The 22560-nt window shown below is 42.9% G+C and overlaps 1 protein-coding gene across 1 annotated transcript in view; it reads left to right on the forward strand.

Annotated features, from left to right (window-relative positions):
* The window catches only part of LOC110533527 (protein turtle homolog B), a 198780-nt gene that overhangs the window by 109140 nt on the left and 67080 nt on the right, over positions 1-22560 (forward strand). The window contains exons 5-6 of the mRNA XM_021617823.2: positions 6723-6840; positions 13228-13369. Coding sequence (XP_021473498.2) covers positions 6723-6840; positions 13228-13369 — 260 coding nt within the window. The remainder of the gene's footprint in view (positions 1-6722; positions 6841-13227; positions 13370-22560) is intronic.

The raw sequence follows: 22560 nt of genomic DNA on the forward strand, positions 1-22560 counted from the left end.
ATCCAATCTTGCAACCTTGCAGTTCACTAGTTCAACGCAATAACGACCTGCCTCTCTCTCGTTGCACTCCACAAGGAGACTGCCTGTTACGCGAATGCACTAAGCCAAGGTAAGTTGCTAGCTAGCATTAAACTTATCTTATAAAAAACAATCAGTCATAATCACTAGTTAACTACACATGGTTGATGATATTACTAGATATTATCTAGCATGTCCTGCGTTGCATATAATCTGACTGAGCATACAAGCATACAAGTATCTAAGTATCTGACTGAGCGGTGGTAGGCAGAAGCAGGCGCGTAAACATTAATTCAAACAGCACTTTTGTGCATTTTGCCAGCAGCTCTTCGCTGTGCGTCAAGCATTGCGCTGTTTATGACTTCAAGCCTATCAACTCCTGAGATGAGGCTGGTGTAACCGAAGTGAAATGGCCAGCTAATTAGCGCGCGCTAATTATCATTGTGTTGCTGGTTCGAGCCCAGGGAGGAGCGAGGAGAGGGACGGAAGCTATACTGTTACACTGGCAATACTAAAGTGCCTATAAGAACATCCAATAGTCAAAGGTTAATGAAATACAAATGGTATAGAGTGAAATAGTCCTATAATTCCTATAATAACTACAACCTAAAACTTCTTACCTGGGAATATTGAAGACTCATGTTAAAAGGAACCACCAGCTTTCATATGTTCTCATGTTCTGAAACGTTAGCTTTCTTACATAGCACATATTGCACTTTTACTTTCTTCTCCAACACTTTGTTTTTGCATTATTTAAACCAAATTGAACATGTTTCATTATTTACTTGAGGCTGAATTGATTTTATTGATGTATTATATTAAAATAAGTGTTCATTCAGTATTGTTGTAATTGTCATTATTACAAAGAAATTAATTTTAAAAATCGGCTGATTCATCGGTATCGGCTTTTTGGGTCCTCCAATAATCCGTATTGGTATCGGCGTTGAAAAATCATAATCGGTCGACCTCTAATCACATGTTACAGTAACACATGTACAGTAACACATATACCACATGTACAGTAACACATCTACCACATGTACAGTAACACATGTGCCACATGTACAGTAACACGTCTACCACATGTACAGTAACATGTCTACCACATGTACAGTAACACGTCTACCACATGTACAGTAACACATGTGGGTAAACTTTTCCTATTATCTGGGTGATCTATTAATGTTATCTAGAAATGATTTCATATGGATATCAAGACCACTGTACTTGGCCTTTAATTGGTCCGTTAGATTTGAGGGGGAGAATGTGAGAATCAATGACTCTGGCTCTATTGAGTAAATGTCTTTGTAAAAACCACTGTCTGTACATAACATTTATTTTTATTTTTTATTTATTTTACACCTTTATTTAACCAGGTAGGCTAGTTGAGAACAAGTTCTCATTTACAACTACAACATAAATAACTGTGGAATGATTTAGGAATTTGTCAAAAGTAATTAATGAATGGCTACAGTGAGATTGACAAAGTTAGCTTTCTGCTCAGGATGTGTGTTGCACCACTATGGAAGTAGTGTAGTGTGACTTGATCTCCTAAATGTTGTTTCTTGTCGGACAACAAGTCGTGTCCCATCCTGTACTCTTGGAAATGAGAGAGAGATTATTAATTTCTCACAGTGACAGCACTATGTGGCAGCCGTGGTTTATGTAGTGCTTGAGTAGTGTGTCATTTACAGTCTTTATGCTATAGGCTGTAAGTGTCAGTTCTGCTCTATTTATCCCACAAGGGGCTAGGTGAGTAGTGCTAATTGGTACATGCATGAACATACATGTATACATATAAAACGATAACACTAATAGTTACACTCATAAGAAATGATGTATTAAATGATGTAATGATACAACTGGTTAAATGCCTGGTCCAGTGGTTATTCCCAGAAAACATGACCCCATTGGCCCAATTTGAGTATTCGGTGGGCACGGGCTAGCCCACACCAGCCCAACACGGGCTAGCCCACACCAGCCCAACACAGGCTAGCCCCCGCCAATCCCACACCAGCCCAACACAGGCTAGACCCCGCCAATCCCACATCAGCCCAACACAGGCTAGCCCCCACCAATCCCACATCAGCCCAACACAGGCTAGCCCCCGCCAATCCCACACCAGCCCAACACAGGCTAGCCCCCGCCAATCCCACATCAGCCCAACGCAGGCTAGCCCCCACCAATCCCACACCAGCCCAACACAGGCTAGCCCCCACCAATCCCACACCAATTTGCACACTAATCTACTGTCAAATCTACCATTCCAGTGTTTTAATTGCTATATTGTATTTACTTCGCCACCATGGCCTATTTATTGCCTTCTTTCATTTCCGGCGCCGACAGAGATGGCCGCCTCGCTTCGCGTTCCTAGGAAACTATGCAGTTTTTAGTTTTTTTACGTGTTATTTCTTACACTAGTACCCCAGGTCATCTTAGGTTTCATTACATACAGTCGAGAAGAACTACTGAATATAAGATCAGCATCAACTCACCATCAGTACGACCAAGAATATGTTTTTCGCGACGCGGATCCTGTGTTCTGCCTTACAAACAGGACAACGGAGTGGATCCTATGCAGCGACCCCAAAAAAAAACGACTCCGAAAGAGAGGGAAACGAGGCGGTCTTCTGGTCAGACTCCGGAGACGGGCACAGCGCGCACCACTCCCTAGCATTCTTCTTGCCAATGTCCAGTCTCTTGACAACAAGGTTGATGAAATCCGAGCAAGGGTAGCATTCCAGAGGGACATCAGAGACTGTAACGTCCTTTGCTTCACTGAAACGTGGCTCACTGGAGAGACGCTATCCGAAGCGGTGCAGCCAACGGGTTTCTCCACACATCGCGCAGACAGAAACAAACATCTTTCTGGTAGGAAGAGGGGCGGGGGCGTATGCCTCATGGCCAACGTGACATGGTGCGATGAAAGAAACATACAGGAACTCAAATCCTTCTGTTCACCTGATTTAGAATTCCTCACAATCAAATGTAGACCGCATTATCTACCAAGAGAATTCTCTTCGATTATAATCACAGCAGTATATATCCCCCCCAAGCAGACACATCGATGGCTCTGAACGAACTTTATTTAACTCTCTGCAAACTGGAAACAATTTATCCGGAGGCTGCATTCATTGTAGCTGGGGATTTTAACAAGGCTAATCTGAAAACAAGACTCCCCAAATTTTATCAGCATATCGATTGCGCAACCAGGGGAGGAAAGACCTTGGACCATTGTTACTCTAACTTCCGCGACGCATATAAGGCCCTGCCCCGCCCCCCTTTCGGAAAAGCTGACCACGACTCCATTTTGTTGATCCCTGCCTACAGACAGAAACTAAAACAAGAGGCTCCCACGCTGAGGTCGGTCCAACGCTGGTCCGACCAAGCTGACTCCACACTCCAAGACTGCTTCCATCACGTGGACTGGGAGATGTTTCGTATTGCGTCAGATAACAACATTGACGAATACGCTGATTCGGTGTGCGAGTTCATTAGAACGTGCGTTGAAGATGTCGTTCCCATAGCAACGATTAAAACATTCCCTAACCAGAAACCGTGGATTGATGGCAGCATTCGTGTGAAACTGAAAGCGCGAACCACTGCTTTTAATCAGGGCAAGGTGTCTGGTAACATGACCGAATACAAACAGTGCAGCTATTCCCTCCGCAAGGCTATCAAACAAGCTAAGCGCCAGTACAGAGACAAAGTAGAATCTCAATTCAACGGCTCAGACACAAGAGGCATGTGGCAGGGTCTACAGTCAATCACGGACTACAGGAAGAAATCCAGCCCAGTCACGGACCAGGATGTCTTGCTCCCAGGCAGACTAAATAACTTTTTTGCCCGCTTTGAGGACAATACAGTGCCACTGACACGGCCTGCAACGAAAACATGCGGTCTCTCCTTCACTGCAGCCAAGGTGAGTAAGACATTTAAACGTGTTAACCCTCGCAAGGCTGCAGGCCCAGATGGCATCCCCAGCCGCGCCCTCAGAGCATGCGCAGACCAGCTGGCCGGTGTGTTTACGGACATATTCAATCAATCCCTATACCAGTCTGCTGTTCCCACATGCTTCAAGAGGGCCACCATTGTTCCTGTTCCCAAGAAAGCTAAGGTAACTGAGCTAAATGACTACCGCCCCGTAGCACTCACATCCGTCATCATGAAGTGCTTTGAGAGACTAGTCAAGGACCATATCACCTCCACCCTACCTGACACCCTAGACCCACTCCAATTTGCTTACCGCCCAAATAGGTCCACAGACGATGCAATCTCAACCACACTGCACACTGCCCTAACCCATCTGGACAAGAGGAATACCTATGTGAGAATGCTGTTCATCGACTACAGCTCGGCATTCAACACCATAGTACCCTCCAAGCTCGTCATCAAGCTCGAGACCCTGGGTCTCGACCCCGCCCTGTGCAACTGGGTACTGGACTTCCTGACGGGCCGCCCCCAGGTGGTGAGGGTAGGCAACAACATCTCCTCCCCGCTGATCCTCAACACTGGGGCCCCACAAGGTTGCGTTCTGAGCCCTCTCCTGTACTCCCTGTTCACCCACGACTGCGTGGCCACGCACGCCTCCAACTCAATCATCAAGTTTGCGGACGACACAACAGTGGTAGGCTTGATTACCAACAACGATGAGACGGCCTACAGGGAGGAGGTGAGGGCCCTCGGAGTGTGGTGTCAGGAAAACAACCTCACACTCAACGTCAACAAAACTAAGGAGATGATTGTGGACTTCAGGAAACAGCAGAGGGAACACCCCCCTATCCACATCGATGGAACAGTAGTGGAGAGGGTAGCAAGTTTTAAGTTCCTCGGCATACACATCATAGACAAACTGAATTGGTCCACTCACACAGACAGCATCGTGAAGAAGGCGCAGCAGCGCCTCTTCAACCTCAGGAGGCTGAAGAAATTCGGCTTGTCACCAAAAGCACTCACAAACTTCTACAGATGCACAATCGAGAGCATCCTGGCGGGCTGTATCACCGCCTGGTATGGCAACTGCACCGCCCTCAACCGTAAGGCTCTCCAGAGGGTAGTGAGGTCTGCACAACGCATCACCGGGGGCAAACTACCTGCCCTCCAGGACACCTACACCACCCGATGTCACAGGAAGGCCATAAAGATCATCAAGGACATCAACCACCCGAGCCACTGCCTGTTCACCCCGCTATCATCCAGAAGGCGAGGTCAGTACAGGTGCATCAAAGCTGGGACCGAGAGACTGAAAAACAGCTTCTATCTCAAGGCCATCAGACTGTTAAACAGCCACCACTAACACCCACTAACACTGAGTGGCTGCTGCCAACACACTGACACTGACTCAACTCCAGCCACTTTAATAATGGGAATTGATGGGAAATGATGTAAATATATCACTAGCCACTTTAAACAATGCTACCTTATATAAATGTTACTTACCCTACATTATTCATCTCATATGCATACGTATATACTGTACTCTATATCATCGACGGTATCCTTATGTAATACATGTATCACTAGCCACTTTATACTATACTATGCCACTTTGTTTACATACTCATCTCATTTGTACATACTGTACCCGATACCATCTACTGTATCTTGCCTATGCTGCTCTGTACCATCACTCATTCATATATCCTTATGTACATATTCTTTATCCCCTTACACTGTGTACAAGACAGTAGTTTTGGAATTGTTAGTTAGATTACTTGTTATTACTGCATTGTCGGAACTAGAAGCACAAGCATTTCGCTACACTCGCATTAACATCTGCTAACCATGTGTATGTGACAAATACAATTTGATTTGATTTGATTTGATTACCTCGTCTCACCTCATTTGCTCACATTGTATATAGACTTATTTTTCTACTGTATTATTGACTGTGTGTTTGTTTTACTCCATGTGTAACTCTGTGTTATGTGTCGAAACTGCTTTGCTTTATCTTGGCCAGGTCACAGTTGTAAATGAGAACTTGTTCTCAACTTGCCTACCTGGTTAAATAAAGGTGAAATAAACAATTCAAAAATCAGCCCAACAGGGGCTAGCCTACACCAGCCCAAAACAGGCTAGCCCACACCAAGTCCACCCCAGCCCAACACAGGCTAGACCACACCAAGCCCACACCAGCCCAACACAGGCTAGACCACACCAAGCCCACACCAACCCAACACAGGCTAGACCACACCAAGCCCACACAAGCTAGACCACACCAAGCCCACACCAACCCAACACAGGCTAGACCACACCAAGCCCACACAGGCTAGACCACACCAAGCCCACACAAGCTAGACCACACCAAGCCCACACCAACCCAACACAGGCTAGACCACACCAAGCCCACACAGGCTAGACCACACCAAGCCCACACAGGCTAGGCCACACCAAGCCCACACCAACCCAACACAGGCTAGCCTACAACAGAACATGGGCTTTTGTATTTTGTAACATGGGTGTTATTTAGTGCCAATTGCAGTGCTTTATTGTTGTACAGATAGTGATCCAAAATATGGAAGGGAATGTGAGTGTCCAATGTCAGTCATAGAATCTCTTCTAGAATGTCAATCCCTATTTAAGTCAATGTTCCCTGATTAGTGGACCGGCGGCCATATTGGTGGTACCCTATGCCAGGAAGTAAAATCAGAAAGTACAGTATTCAATCAATAATTATTATTTTATGGTGTCCTCTCCCTCCCCAGGTGTCTGATGGGAGTCTGACGGTGCTGTTGGTCAGCCGCGAGGACAGAGGGGCATACACCTGCCGAGCCTACAGCATCCAGGGGGAGGTTGTCCACACCACACGCCTGCTTGTCCAAGGTAGCCTCACCACAACTCAACGTCTGTGTGTTTGTGTCTGTGTGTGGATGTAAGTAAGTGCATGTATACCTACGTGCAGCAGTAGGCAGGTGTGTATATCAGTCGACATGTACAGTATGTGTGTCTTTGTGTTCGTTCTCTGCTGGGTATATGTGTCAGTGGACAGGTATGTGCATGTGCAGGAAGACGTGTAAGTGTGTGTGGTCTACCACTACAGGAGCTAATTGGCTGCCATATGGAGCATGTCTGAGGATCAAGGGTTTAACAAGCTGTCTGTCTGTGTCTGTCTGTCTGTCTGTCTGATGATGCATGTTTTAAAGGTGGTGGATTTTTATTGGCAATTGACTCTGGGGATAGGGATTATGGTAATTTGGTGTCCCTGTTGGAAAGCCACTGAATCTGATCGCCACCAGATCAACTAAGCAAATCTGCAGCAGGCAGCGTTTCCAGTTGTGCCCCTGCTATACACACCCATACACACACACACGCCCATACACACCCACACACCCATACACACCCACACACAGTGGGTTTGCAGATAAGAATCCTTCCCCTGTTAGAGGCTCAGGCCCTGGGCTCTGGATCAGAACTACCATATTAGGCTGCCAGCCAAAATCACCAAGCTGGCTTAAGGAGGAGGATGGACTTTGTGTCACTGGCCTAATAACCCGTAATGTCAAAGGGGAATTATGTTTTTAGAAATGTTTGCAAATTAATAAAAAATGTAAAGCTGAAATGTCTTGAGTCAATAAGTATTCAATGGCTTTTGTTATGGGAAGCCTAAATAAGTTCAGGAGTAAAAATGTGCTAAACAAGACACATAATAAGTTGCATGGACTCACTCTGTGTGCAATAATAGTGTTTAACATGATTTTTGAATGACTACCTCATCTCTCTACCACACACGTACAATTACTAAGGTCCCTCAGTCAAGCAGTGAATTTCAAACAGATTCAACCACAAAGACCAGGGAGGTTGTCACGACTTCCGCCGAGGTCGGTCCCTCTCCTTATTCAGGCAGCGTTCGGCGGTCGACGTCACCGGTCTTATAGCCATCGCCGATCCAGTTTTCATTTTCCTTTTGTTTTGTCTTTGTTTTACACACCTGGTTTCAAATCCCCAATTACATGTTCATTATTTAACCTCTGTTTTCCCCATGGTTGTTGTGCGTGTTTATTCGTTGTGAAGTGGTCAGTACTTCTGTGTGCTGGTGTGTTTCCCAGTGGGGAATTTATTGTTGGTTTATTTCGAGTAAAGTTAAGTTTTTACTCAGTTCTGTGTCCTGCGCCTGACTTTGTCCGACCCGCTACACACTGATTCTTTACAGAGGTTTTCGAATGCCTTGCAAAGAAGGCACCTATTGTTAGATGGGTAATAAAAAATAAAAACATCAGACATTGAATATCCCTTTGAGCATGGTAAGGTTATTACACTTAACAAAACTAAAAACGCAACATGCAACAATTAAGATTTTACTGAGTTACAGTTCATAAAAGGAAATCAGTCAATTTAAATAAACGTACTAGACCGTAATCTAGGGATTTCACATGACTGGGAATACAGATACGCATCTGTGGGTCGCAGATACATAAAAAAAAAAAGGTAGGAGCGTGGATCAGAAAACCAGTCAGTATCTGGTGTGACCACCATTTGCCTCATGCAGTTGATCAGGCTGTTGATTGTGGCCTGCTGAATGTTGTCCCACTCCTCTACAAAGGCGGTGCGAAGTTGCTGGATATTGGCGGGAACTGGAACACGCTGTCGTACACGTCAATCCGAGCATCCCAAACATGCTCAATGGGTGGCATGTCTGGTGAGTATGCAGGCCATGGAAGAACTGGGACATTTTCTGCTTCCAGTAATTGTGTACAGATCTTTCGACATGTGGCTGTGCATTATAAAGCTCCGCCTTATCTCAGTTCACTGGTCACGATGGCAACACCCACCCGTAGCACGCGCTCCAGCCGGTGCATCTCACTGATCATCCCTAAAGCCAACACCTCATTTGGCCGCCTTTCGTTCCAGTTCTCTGCTGCCTGTGACTAGAAAGAATTGTAAAAATCGCTGAAGTTGGAGACTTTTATCTCCCTCACCAACTTCAAACATCTGCTATCTGAGCAGCTAACCGATCGCTGCAGCTGTACATAGTCTATCGGTAAATAGCCCACCCAATTTTACCTACCTCATCCCCATACTGTTTATATTTATTTACTTTTCTGCTCTTTTGCACACCAATATCTCTACCTGTACATGACCATCTGATCATTTATCACTCCAGTGTTAATCTGCAAAATTGTAATTATTCGCCTCATGCCTTTTGCACACAATGTATATAGACTCTCTTTTTTTTTCTACTGTGTTATTGACTTGTTAATTGTTTACTCCATGTGTAACTCTGTGTTGTCTGTTCACACTGCTATGCTTTATCTTGGCCAGGTCGCAGTTGCAAATGAGAACTTGTTCTCAACTAGCCTACCTGGTTAAATAAAGGTGAAATAAATAAATAAATAAATAAATAATTATCATGCTGAAACATGAGGTGATGGAGGCGGATGAATGGCACGACAATGGGCCTCAGGATCTCCTCGCGGTATCTCTGTGCACTTAAATTGCCATTGATAAAATGCAATTGTGTTCGTTGTCCGTAGCTTATGCCTGCCCATACCATAACTCCACTGCCACCATGGGGTACTCTGTTCATAAAGTTGACATCAGCAAACCGCTCGCCCAGATGACGCCATGCACGCTGTCTGCCATTGGCCTGCTACAGTTGAAACCGGGATTCATCCGTTAAGAGCACACTTCTCCAGCATGTCAGTGGCCAAGCTGCACATTTTAGAGTGGCCTTGTATTGTCCCCAGTACAAGGTGGACCTGTAAAATGATCATGCTGTGTAATCAGCTTCTTGATATGCCCCACCTGTCTGGTTGATGGATTATCTTGGCAAAGAAATGCTCACTAACAGGGATGTAAACAAATTTGTGCACAACATTTATGAGAAAAGCTTTTTGTGCATTTAGAACATTTCTGGGAACTTTTATTTCAGCTCATGAAACATGAAACCAACACTTTACATGTTGCATTTATATTTTTGTTCATTACACTTTGGATGGTGTATCGCTACACCCAGTCACTACAAAGATGCAGGCGTCATTCCTAACTCAGTTGCCCGAGAGGAAAAAACTGCTCAGGGATTTCACTGAGGCCAATGGTGATTTTAAAACAGTTACAGAGTTTAATAGCTGTGATAGGAGAAAACGGTGGATGGATCTACAACATTGTAGTTACTCCATGACAGAGTGAAAAGAAGTATCCTGTACAGAATATTTCAAAACATGCATCCCCATAAGGCACTAAAGTAAAACTGCAAAAAATGTGGCAAAGAAATTAACTTCACCACTTGAACGCAAAGCATTATTTTGGGGGCAAATCCAACACAACACATCACTGAGTACCACTCTTCATATTTTCAAACATGGTGGCTGCATCATGTTATGGGTATGGAATAGAGGGAAAAAGCAAGGAATTAGAGCTTAGCATAGGCAAAATCCTAGAGGGAAAACCTGGTTCAGTCTGCTTTCCAACAGACACTGGGAGACTCATTCACCTTTCAGCATGACAATAACACTGGAGTTGCTTAATTAACAAGATGACATTGTTGTTCCTGAGTGGCCTAGTTACAGTTTTGACTTAATGGTTGTCTAGGCCTCCCGAGTGGCGCAGCAGTCTAAGGCGTCACTATAGAACCGGGTTCATTCCCACGCTGTGTCACAACCGGCTGTGACCGGGAGTCCCATAGGGCGGCGCACAATGGGCCCAGTGTCGTCCGGGTAGGTTAGGGGAGGGTTTGGCCAGAGGAGCTTTACTTGGCTCATCACGCTCTAGCGACTCCTTGTGGCGGGCCGGGCACCTGCAGGCTTACTGCGGTCGTCAGTTGAACTGTGTTTCCTCCGAAATATTGGTGCGGCTGGCTTCCAGGTTAAGCGGGCGGGTGTTAAAAAGCGAGGACACATGACTTGACCTTCGCTTCTCCCGAGCCCATTGGGGAGTTGCCGCAATGAGGCAAGATCGTAATTGGATTGCAATTTGATATCACAAAATTGGTGGCCTATGTAGATTGTCCATTAAAAATCAGCTGTTGCCAGCTCCAATAGTCATTTACAACATTAACTATGTCTACACTGTATTTCTGATCAATTTGATGTTATTTTAATGGACAAAAATTGTATTTTCTTTCAAAAACAAGGAAATATCTAAGTGATCTCAAACCTTTAAACGGTAGTGTATATAAAATACACAGGGATGTAACCCAAACAAAAGAGCAAGGTTTAACCTCTAATAATTACACGGGACGAGACCTGTCATAACATTACACGGGACAAGATCCAAAATTACAAGTGCACAATACACGTAGCACGAAAGCCGAAACAACAAAGCAGAGGTACTCACGAGACCAACGGATATGGGAACAAAAACCGACAAGGACAATGGGGAACAGAGGGCACATAAACTCAGCAAAAAAACGAAATGTCCCTTTTTCAGGACCCTGTCTTTCAAAGTTAATTTGTAAATTCCAAATAACTTCACAGATCTTCATTGTAAAGGGTTTAAACATTGTTTCCCATGCTTGTTCAATGAACCATAAACAATTAATGAACATGCACCTGTGGAACGGTCGTTAAGACACTAACAGCTTATAGATGGTAGGCAATTAAGGTCACAGTTATGAAAACTTAGGACACTAAAGAGGCCTTCCTACTGACTCTGAAAAACACCAAAAGAAAGATGCACAGGGTCCCTGCTCATCTGCGTGAACGTGCCTTAGGTATGCTGCAATGGGGCATGAGGACTGCAGATGTGGCCAGGGCAATAAATTGCAATGTCCGTACTATGAGACCCCTAAGACAGCGCTACAGGGAGAGAGGATGGACAGCTGATCGTCCTCGCAGTGGCAGACCACGTGTAACAACACCTGCACAGGATCGGTACATCCGAACATCACACCTGTGGGACAGGTACAGGATGGCAACAACAATTGCCCGAGTTACACCCGGAACGCACAATCCCTCCATCAGTGCTCATTGTCGCAATAGGCTGAGAGAGGCTGGACTGAGGGCTTGTAGGCCTGTTGTAAGGCAGGTCCTCACCAGACATCACCGGCAAAAACGTTGCCTATGGGCACAAACCCAATGTCACTGGACCAGACAGGACTGGCAAAAATGAGTGAATGAGCGTTACACCAAGGCCTGTACTCTGGAGCGGGATCGATTTGGAGGTGGAGGGTCCATCATGGTCTGGGGCAGTGTGTCACAGCATCATCGGACTGAGCTTCTTGTCATTGCAGGAAATCTCAACGCTGTGCATTACAGGGAAGACATCTTCCTCCCTCATGTGGTACCCTTCCTGCAGGCTCATCCTGACATGACCCTCCAGCATGACAATGCCACCAGCCATACTGCTCGTTCTGTGTATGATTTCCTGCAAGACAGGAATGTCAGTGTCCTGCCTTGGCCAGCGAAGAGCCCGGATCTCAATCCCATTGAGCACTTCTGGGACCTGTTGGATAGGAGGGTGAGGGCTTAGGCCATTCCCCCCAGAAATGTCCAGGAACTTGCAGGTTCCTTTGTGGAAGAGTGGGGTGACATGTCACAGCAAGAACTGGCAAATCTGGTGCAGTCCATGATGAGGAGTTGCACTGCAGTACTTAATGCAGCTGGTGGCCACACCAGATACTGACTGTTACTTTTGATTTTGACCCCCCCTTTGTTCAGGGACACATTATTCCATTTATGTTCGTCACATGTCTGTGGAACTTGTTCAGTTTATGTCTCAGTTGTTGAATCTTGTTATGTTGATACAAATATTTACACATGTTAAGTTTGCTGAAAATAAATGTGATTGACAGTGAGAGGACATTTCTTTTTTTATATATATATATATAACATACTAATCAGGGGGAATGGGAACCAGGTGTGTGTAATGAGACGAAGACAGTCCGGGGTTGGTGGTAATGATCCAGTTCAGTGAAGCCTAGAAAGCTGGTGACGTAGACTTCCGTAGCTGGTGAATGGAATGAGCAGCAGTACCAGGGGGATCCGTGACAATTCCAGGATGTATGCAATAGGCATGCATGCCCCTTTTTTTTAAATGCAGGATTAAGGGCAGAGAGAACCCTTGGTTTACTGAGGAACTTACTAAAATCGTAAGGGAACGAAATGCTATGTGAGCTAAAGCAAGAGGGTCTGGTTCGGCGGATGATTGGACTGTATTTTTTTTCTCATATCTTGTCCTTTTGAATGTGTTTGAGTACATGTTAAAAAATATATAATAATAATAAAAAAGTGAATGTAACTAATTGCCGTTGTTTTATGCTTTGTGTCCCTCCAGGGCCACCGTTCATCGTTTCCCCTCCCCAGAATCTGACGGTGAACATATCCCAGGCCGCCAAGCTGGACTGCCTGGCCGAGGCCTACCCTGGCAACCTCACCTACACCTGGTTCTGGGAGGATGACAACGTCTTCTTCAAGAAGTAAAGTTATGATCGGGTTCATTACTGTTTCATCCCCTATCCCCCACCACCCTAAACACATGCCGTACAACTGGGGACACATTAAATAGGAGTTTTGTGATGCTTTGTTTGGTGTGAATTGTGTATACCAACCACCACTTACAGAACTGTTTGTTCATTGTCCTTGTGCAGTCACAGCACGCAGTAACATTTGAGAGAAAGAAGAACTCAAATAAAATTCCGCCCTGACGCACATACACAATGAATTTGGAACTCTCAACCTGATCATGTAATCTCATTTTAGACCCTTGCACAGAGAGAGTATTAGTTATTGTGTTGCCTGCATTATTGTGCACTTCTTTCTCCTCACATGGAATTAAGATGCCCTGTGATAGCATAACAGCAGTGCCTGAAATAGTGTCAAACAAGCTGCAGTAACCCACCATGGTGCAAGGGAGGTTTGCCATCAATACTTGATAATACCAAACACCGAACACTATCCATGGTAGGGATTGTAATACAAATAAAAAGGAAAATACAACTGATAAAGAAATACAATTCAAATGCACTATAACATTCAAGATAGGGAATGTAGTCAAATCATTTGTAGTTAACTTTCTATTTATAGTATTTATAAATAAATAAGATAGCATTCAAATAAAGTACAATTAATTAAATACATCTTCAAATAAGGAACTGGAACACAAACGTACTCAAAAGCCTGAAATTAGGCAGGAATCACACGATAGAAATAAAAACACCGCAAACAGAGGACATCGAAGGCACAGTATGTGGGTATGTACATGTGGTGGAAGATGGGGTGTGTGTTTGTGTGATTGAAAAAGTGTGTTGAGTGAAAAAGTGAATTTGGTTGCAAAAGCCAGAGCCCATGTGTGTCTGCGAGCAGGAGTTGTGACAGAGAGTTTTCAATTTTATGCAGATATGGGATATGCATTTTAAAATAAATTACAATATAGTTTATTTATTTATTGTCCTATCACGATGGAACCGTCGCCAACCCTATATCCTAGACACCCACCTGAGTGACCCACACACTAAGGATCTGTTATCTTTATCTGTTTTATAGGCTTACTGCAAGTAGTGTCTATACTCAGCCAAAACAGAAAATAAACGCGGTCAGAGACCCACTAAAGCAGCGTTGCCCTCTCAAGAGTCTGAGCCTGCCTGACAGGGTTGGTCAAACAAAGCCAGAGCCCCCGGATTGGTGAGCATCAAGGGAAAGCGTGGCTACTTTGAAGAATGTCAAATATATTTTTGATTTGTTAAACACTTTTTTGGTTACTACATGATTCTATATGTGTTATTTCATAGTTGAGGTATTCACTATTATTCTACAATATAGAAAATAGTAAAAATAAAACATTTTGACTGGTACTGTATATAGGCTAAATCAAGATAGTAATCTTCACTACTTTCTTATGTCATTCTCACTTGCCCCAAAAGTAAAAGGTTTTGATAGGGGACAGAATGCGGTCAGACCATCAATTAATTTGCATAATTATTGCTCTTTCAGAATTCAAGTGGGCGAGGATATTGGCAATGTAATCAAAGCCTATTGTAAGACTACTTGTTTTTAACCAAGACAGACCTTTTCTGGCATACAATAAAGGGATCTGCTGTACCTATGTTATGTGACACTTTTAAATGTCCTTTTAAGGGCCATGCAATGCAATACTCATCTTTAAAACAAAAGCAATATAGGTCAAAAGAGTTCATATTAACAAAGGAAGTAGATGGACTAACAGTACAGATAGACAGCAACAGAAACTGTACTAGAGAGGTAGAGAATAAATTAGAGGAAAAACAAAAAGAACTGGAGGAATGTTTTGAAGAAAAACCGAGTGTAATATATTCTAAAAAATAAAGCAAACTGAATGGAAGATGGGGAAAAATGCACCAAATCATTTTTTAATCTTCAACATAGAAATGCTACCAAAAATAATGAACTGAAACTTGTTACAAACGACAGTCACCAATATTTTGAAAGAGGAAGCAAAGTACTTTAAGCATACGTTTTCGTTTCAGTCTCCTCCATTTCTATTAATAATGTAGAATTAACAGCTGTACAGAAAGACCCATGTGAAGGCCAATTTACAGAGGAGGAGCTCATTGATGCAATTAAAGCCTTTAAGTCAGGGAAAACTCGAAGGGCTGGATTGCATGCATACCAGTTGAGGGATATACATTGTTTTGATGTACTCAGAGGACCGTTATTAGCATGTTTTAACCACTCCTATAAAAATATACAGATACTCAACAAGAAGGTCAGATTTCACAGGTTTTTGACATGGACGATACATTGGAGATAATATAAGACAAGTACTGGAAACAATAGAACACTGAAATCTGTGAAACCAGGCCTAGTATTCATAACTGACTGAAAATATTTGATAAAGTACAACGGGAATTTATATATAAATAGGGAGGGGGGAGGGTAGAGAGAGGGGGAAGAGAGTATTGAATAAGATTGAAAGAGAGGAAGGTAAAGAGGTACATGCACAGTGTAACATGTACCTCTAAGCAAAGTAGGAATGAATATAGACAGTCAGATGGAAAAGAGTTGGACTGAAGCAGAGGGAGGTCGGGAAGGAGGTACATAAGAGAATGAAGATAGAGAAAATTAGTGAGTCAAAGTCAAGGAATGTGGAAGGAAGAAAGTGAGAACGGTATGTACAGTGTCACCACAATGGAGACAGAAAGACAGTAAGCAAAGAAAGATAGTGATGGAAAAAGGTAGAAGGCAATAGATAGAGGACCCCCTCACCAACACCACCTCTTCTTCACCACCCCTCCTTGTCCCCAGTGACAGGAACATCTAGTGACAGGAATATCTAGTGACACAGTGCTTGTGCCGTTCCACGCTCCACTAGCTATGATTACGGGACTTCCACCTAGCCCCCAGCAATCCCACATCCACTCATGCGTGGCCTGTACACTTTTTCAACCTCCACACTCCCAGAGAATGAAATGTTTAAGTGGAGGGAGATGGGGAGGGAGGAGAGACAAGGGAAGAGCCCTTGTTTCAATATGAGGCAGTTTGTTATTGGAGCTCAGGGAAGTTGAGACAATGGTATTAATACACAATGATATTAGAAAATGTACAGTATTTAACAAGCTATATGTCACGTTGAATAAATGATTGGAGACAGACGCAGGAATACGTAATAGGGGGTTAATATCACATGCCATGAAAGGCAAGGGGACGAAGCCCAAAACAAACACGTATACAAAAACAGAGGGATGTAACCCAAACAAAAGAGTGAGGTTAAACCTCTAATAAATACATGGGACGAGTCCCGCAATACACTACACGGGACGAGACCCATAGTAACAAGTGTACAATACACGCAGCAAGCGAGCCGAAATAGCAAAGCACAGGTACTCACAGAGGAACGGACATGGGAACAATGGTGAACAGATGGCACATATATACAATTACTAATCAGGAGAATTGGAATCAGGTGTGCATAATGAGAAGGTTCAGCGACGCTTAGAGGCCGATGGGGTATACATCTGGAACTGGTGCACGGAATGAGCAGCAGTTGCGGGGGAATTCGTGACACTATGCCACCTGGACATTGCACCTAATAAACATTTGTATGTAAATCCACATTTCTAATCAAAGTTCATTTGCATATTTTATCGCAGGTGCAGCAAAATGCTTGTGTTTCTAGCTCAAAACCAATGCACACAAAATCCAAAACTAAAAAGAAATAAATTAATAAATATTAGAACAAGCAATGTCAGAGTCCAGAATAGATATATATGTATTTATATATATATATATATATATATATATATATATACAGTATATAACAAAAATATAAACGCAGCATGTAAAGTATTGTTTCCGTTTCATGAGCTGAAATAAAAGATCCCAGAAATCTTCCATATGCACAAAAAGCTTAATTCTCTGAAATGTTTTGCACAATTTTGTTTACATTCCTGTTAGTGAGCATTTCACCTTTGCCAAGATAATCCATCGACCTGACAGGTGTGGCATATCAAGAAGCTGATTAAACAGCATGATCCTTACACAGGTGCACCTTGTGCTGGGGACAATAGAAGTCCACTCTAAAATGTGAAGTTTTGACACACAACACAATGCCACACAATTCTCAACTTTTTAGGGGTGTGCAATTGGCATGCTGACTGCAGGAATGTCCACCAGAGCTGTTGACAGAGAATTGAATGTTAATTTCTCTACCATAAGACGCCTCCAATGTAATTTTAGAGAATCTGGCAATATGTCCAACCGTCCTCACAACCGCAGACCTCGTGTAACCACGCAAACCCAGGACCTCCACATTTGGCTTCTTCACCTGCGGGATAGTCTGAGACCAGACACCCGGACAGCTGATGAAACTGTGGGTTTGCACAACCGAAGGATTTCTTCACAAACTGTCAGAAACCGTCTCAGGGAAGCTCATCTGCGTGCTCATCGTCCTCACCAGGGTCTTGACCTGAGTGCAGTTTAGCGTCGTAACCTTCGAAGGCATCTGGCATGCTGGAAAAGTGTGCTCTTCACGGATGAATCTTGGTTTCAACTGTACTGAAAATGTCCCGCATACTCACCAGACATGTCACCCATTGAGCATGTCTGGGATGCTCTGGATCAATGTGTTCGACAGCGTGTTCCAGTTCCCGCCAATATCCATTAACTTCGCACAGCCATTGAAAAGGAGTGGAACAACATTCCACTGGCCACAATCAACAGCCTGATCAACTCTATGCGAAGGAGATGTGTCGCTCTGCATGAAGCAAATGTTCACACCAGCTATTGACTGGTTTTCTGATCCATGCCCATACCTTTACTTTTAAGGTATCTGTGACCGACAACTGTATTCACCAGTCATGTGAAATCCATAGATTTGGGCCTAATGAATTTATTTAAATTGACTAATATGAGTATGAACTCTAACTCAACCCTTATATGAACTCTAACTCAGTGAAATGTTTTAAATTGTTGCATGTTGAGTTTATATTTTTGTTCAATGTATATATACAGTACCAGTCAAAAGTTTGGACACACCTACTCATTCCAGGGTTTTTCTTTATTTTTACTATTTTCTACATTGTAGAATAATTGTGAAGACATAAAAACTATAAAATAACACATAAGAAATTCTCTCATTCTCTCAACCAGCTTCATGAGGTAGTCACCTGGAATACATTTCAATTCAAAGTTAATTTGTGGAATATCATTCCTCCATTAATGCATTTCAGCTAATCAGTTATGTTGTGACAAGGTAGGGATGGTATACAGAAGATGGCCTTATTTGGTAAAAGACCAAGTCCATATTATGCTGAGAACAGCTCAAATATGCAAAGAGGAACGACAGTCCATCATTACTCAGTCAATCCGTAAAACTTCAAGAACTTTGAAAGTTTCTTCATGTGCAGTTGCAAAAACCATCAAGCACTATGATGAAACTGGCTCTCATGAGGACCGCCACAGGAAAGGAAGACCCAGAGTCACCTCTGCTGCAGAGGATAAGTTCATTAGAGTTAACTGCATCTCAGATTGCAGCCCAAAGGCTTCACAGAGTAAAGTTTTTTTCTGTTGTTTTTTTTAACCTTTATTTAGCTAGGGAAGTCAGTTAAGAACAAATTCCCGTCACAAGACCCACTGGTTGATGCTTTTTTATAAAAACCGTCTTAGGCCTCACTCCCCCCTATCTGAGATACCTACTGCAGCCCTCATCCTCCACATACAACCCCCATTGTGCCAGTCACATTCTGTTAAATGTCCCCAAAGCACACACATCCCTGGGTAGCTCCTCTTTTCAGTTTGCTGCAGCTAGCGACAGGAACGAGCTGCAACAAACACTCAAACTGGACCATTTTATCTGTATTTCTTCATTCAAAGACTCAATCATGGACACGCTTACTGATAGTTGTACCTTCTTGCCCTTTAGTCTGTTGTCTGTGCCTAATAATGTTTGTACCGTGTTTTGTTCTGCTACCATGTTGGGCTGCTGCCATGTTGTGGTCATGTTGTGTTGCTACCATGCTGTGTTTTCATGTGTTGCTGTCATGCTGTGTTTTCATGTGTTGCTGTCATGCTATGTTGTTGTCTTAGGTCTCTCTTTATGTAGTGTTGTGGTGTCTCTTATCGTGATGTGTGTAATGTCCTATATTTTCATTAGATTTTTTATTTTTAATCCCAGCCCCCGTCCCCCCAGGAGGCCTTTTTCCTATTGGTAGGCCATCATTGTAAATAAGAATTTGTTCTTAATTGACTTGCCTAGTTAAATAAAGATAAAAAATAAATAAAACACAATTATTTTGTCATGTTCATCTACACTGATTGAAGTGGATTTAACAAGAAAGAGCAGATGTTCTTAATGTTTTGTACACTCAAATTGTAGACCTCCACATACATATATACACATATACAGTTGAAGTCAGAAGTTTAGATACACTTAGGTTGGAGTCATTAAAATATTTTTTTCAACCACTCCACAAATTTCTTGTTAACAAACTAAAGTTTTGGCAAGTCGGTTAGGACATCTACTTTGTGCATGACACAAGTAATTTTTCCAACAATTATTTACAGACAGATTATTTCACTTATAATTCACTGTATCACAATTCCAGTGGGTCTGAAGTTTACATACACTAAGTTAACTGCGCCTTTAAACAGCTTGGAAAATTCCAGAAAATGATGTCATGGCTTTATAAGCTTCTGATAGGCTAATTTACATCATTTGAGTCAATTGGAGGTGTACCTGTGGATGTATTTCAAGGCCTACCTTCAAACTCAGTGCCTCTTTGCTTGACATCATGGAAAAATCTAAAGAAATCAGCCAAGACCTCCACAAAAAAATTGTAGACCTCCACAAGTCTGGTTCATCCTTGGGAACAATTTCCAAACGCCTGAAGGTACCAATTTCATCTGTACTAACAATAGTACGCAAGTATAAACACCACGGGACCACGCAGCCGTCATACCGCTCAGGAAGGAGACGCGTTCTGTCTCCAAGAGATGAATGTACTTTGGTGCGATAAGTGCAAATCAATCCCAGAACAACAGCAACTCACCTTGTGAAGATGCTGGAGGAAACAGGTACAAAAGTATCTATATCCACAGTTAAACGAGTCCTATATCGACATAACCTGAATAGCCGCTCAGCAAGGAAGAAGCCACTGCTCCAAAACCGCATAAAAAAGACAGACTACGGTTTGCAACTGCAAAGATCGACAAAGATCGTACTTTTTGGATAAATGTCCTCTGTTCTGATGAAACAAAAATGTAACTGTTTGGCCATAATGACCATCGTTATGTTTGGAAGAGAAAGGGGGAGGCTTGGAATCCGAAGAACACCATCCCAAACGTGAAACACGGGGGTGGCAGCATCATGTTGTGGGGGTGCTTTGCTGCAAGAGGGACTGGTGCACTTCACAATATAGATGGCATCATGAGGGTTTTGCCATAATGACCATCGTTATGTTTGGAAGAGAAAGGGGGAGGCTTGCAATCCGAAGAACCCCATCCCAACCGTGAAACACGGGGGTGGCAGCATCATGTTGTGGGGGTGCTTTGCTGCAAGAGGTACTGGTGCACTTCACAAAATAGATGGCATCATGAGGAAGGAAAATTATGGGGTTATATTGAAGCAACATCTCAAGACATCAATCAGGAAGTTAAAGCTTGGTCGAAAATGGGTCTTCCAAATGGACAATGACCCCAAGAATACTTCCAAAGTTGTGGCAAAATGGCTTAAGGACAACAAAGTCAAGGTATTGGAGTGGCCATCACAAAGCCCTGAACTCAATCCCATAGAAAATGTGTGTCAGGACTGAAAAAGTGTGTGCGAGCAAGGAGGCCTATAAACCTGACTCAGTTACACCAGCTCTGTCAAGAGGAATGGGCCAAAATTCACCCAACTTATCGTGGGAAGCTTGTGGAATGCTACCAGAAACGTTTGACCCAAGTTTAACAATTTAAAGGCAATGCTACCAAATACTATTTGAGTATATGTAAACTTCTGACCCACTGGGATTGTGATGAAATAAATAAATGCAGAAATATATCATTTTCTCTACTATTATTCTGACCATTCACATTCTTAAAATAAACTAACTGACCTAAAACAGGGAATTTTTACTAGGATTAAATGTCAGGAATTGTGAAAAACTGAGTTTAAATGTATTTGGCTAAGGTGTATGTAGACTTCTGACTTCAACTGTATATACTTGTTAGGTGAGAATTATCGGTTAATTGAATGAGAGGACAAAATTGTCTCAATACTCAATACTGTATTCTATACCATCTACTGCATCTTGCCTATGCCGCATGGCCATCACTCATCCATATATTTATATGTACATATTCTTATTCATCCCTTTAGATTTGTGTTTATAAGGCAGTCGTCGTGAATTTGTTAGATTACTTGTTAGATATTACTGCACTGTCGGAATGACTACTGGCTGTATGTGAACGAGTGATGCACATTTGCTTGTAAGCGAACGACTGATGCGCGTTTGGAGCAATACTGGCTGTATCCAATGCTCAGCTAATCGTTCACATAACAACAGAAAACAGCATGCGACTGAAGAGAGAAAAGAAAAACAATTTTCTAGTTGCAGCATCAGCGTGCACTCTTGAAAGAGGCTTGGAAAGGTTTTGAAAAAATTGAGGTGAGGGAGAAAGTGTGGTGGAGCAAGTATTGTTAGCATTGTTAAGTATCTTGCTAGCTAGTTCGAATTATCCGTTATAGTTTGCCAGAGAAATGTTGAGCAACATTATCCAACTGAACTGATCAAATAATTGAGTTTATGGTGTGAAAATAAGCTGGCTAATAAAGTCAGCTAGCTAACGTTACAACATGAGATGAGCTAACGTTAGTAACTAACCAATTCACTATAGTATTAACTGGTAACGTTATATGACTCCTTGCCGTTCTTCAAGTTATAACGCATTAGTTGCTTACTGGACCCTGGCAATCTGTGTGAAATGTTAACTAGCTAACTAGTTTCCCTAACTAGTTAACTAGCTAACGAACTCACTACTATCTGTGAACTAATGTTTTCCCTCTACAGTACAGTACGTTATGTGGTTAATATTCAGAATGAGAGAATTCGGTGAGAATGAGGCGTTGTTTGTGTTAGGTTCTAATTTTTCAGTAAATAACTCATGGACACTAGAGAAGCTTAACCAAGTTCAATTCTTCCCAAAGGGTCGACAC

The sequence above is a fragment of the Oncorhynchus mykiss genome, chromosome 10, assembly GCF_013265735.2.
Source record: "Oncorhynchus mykiss isolate Arlee chromosome 10, USDA_OmykA_1.1, whole genome shotgun sequence".
In the NCBI taxonomy this organism is placed as follows: Eukaryota; Metazoa; Chordata; class Actinopteri; order Salmoniformes; family Salmonidae; genus Oncorhynchus; species Oncorhynchus mykiss.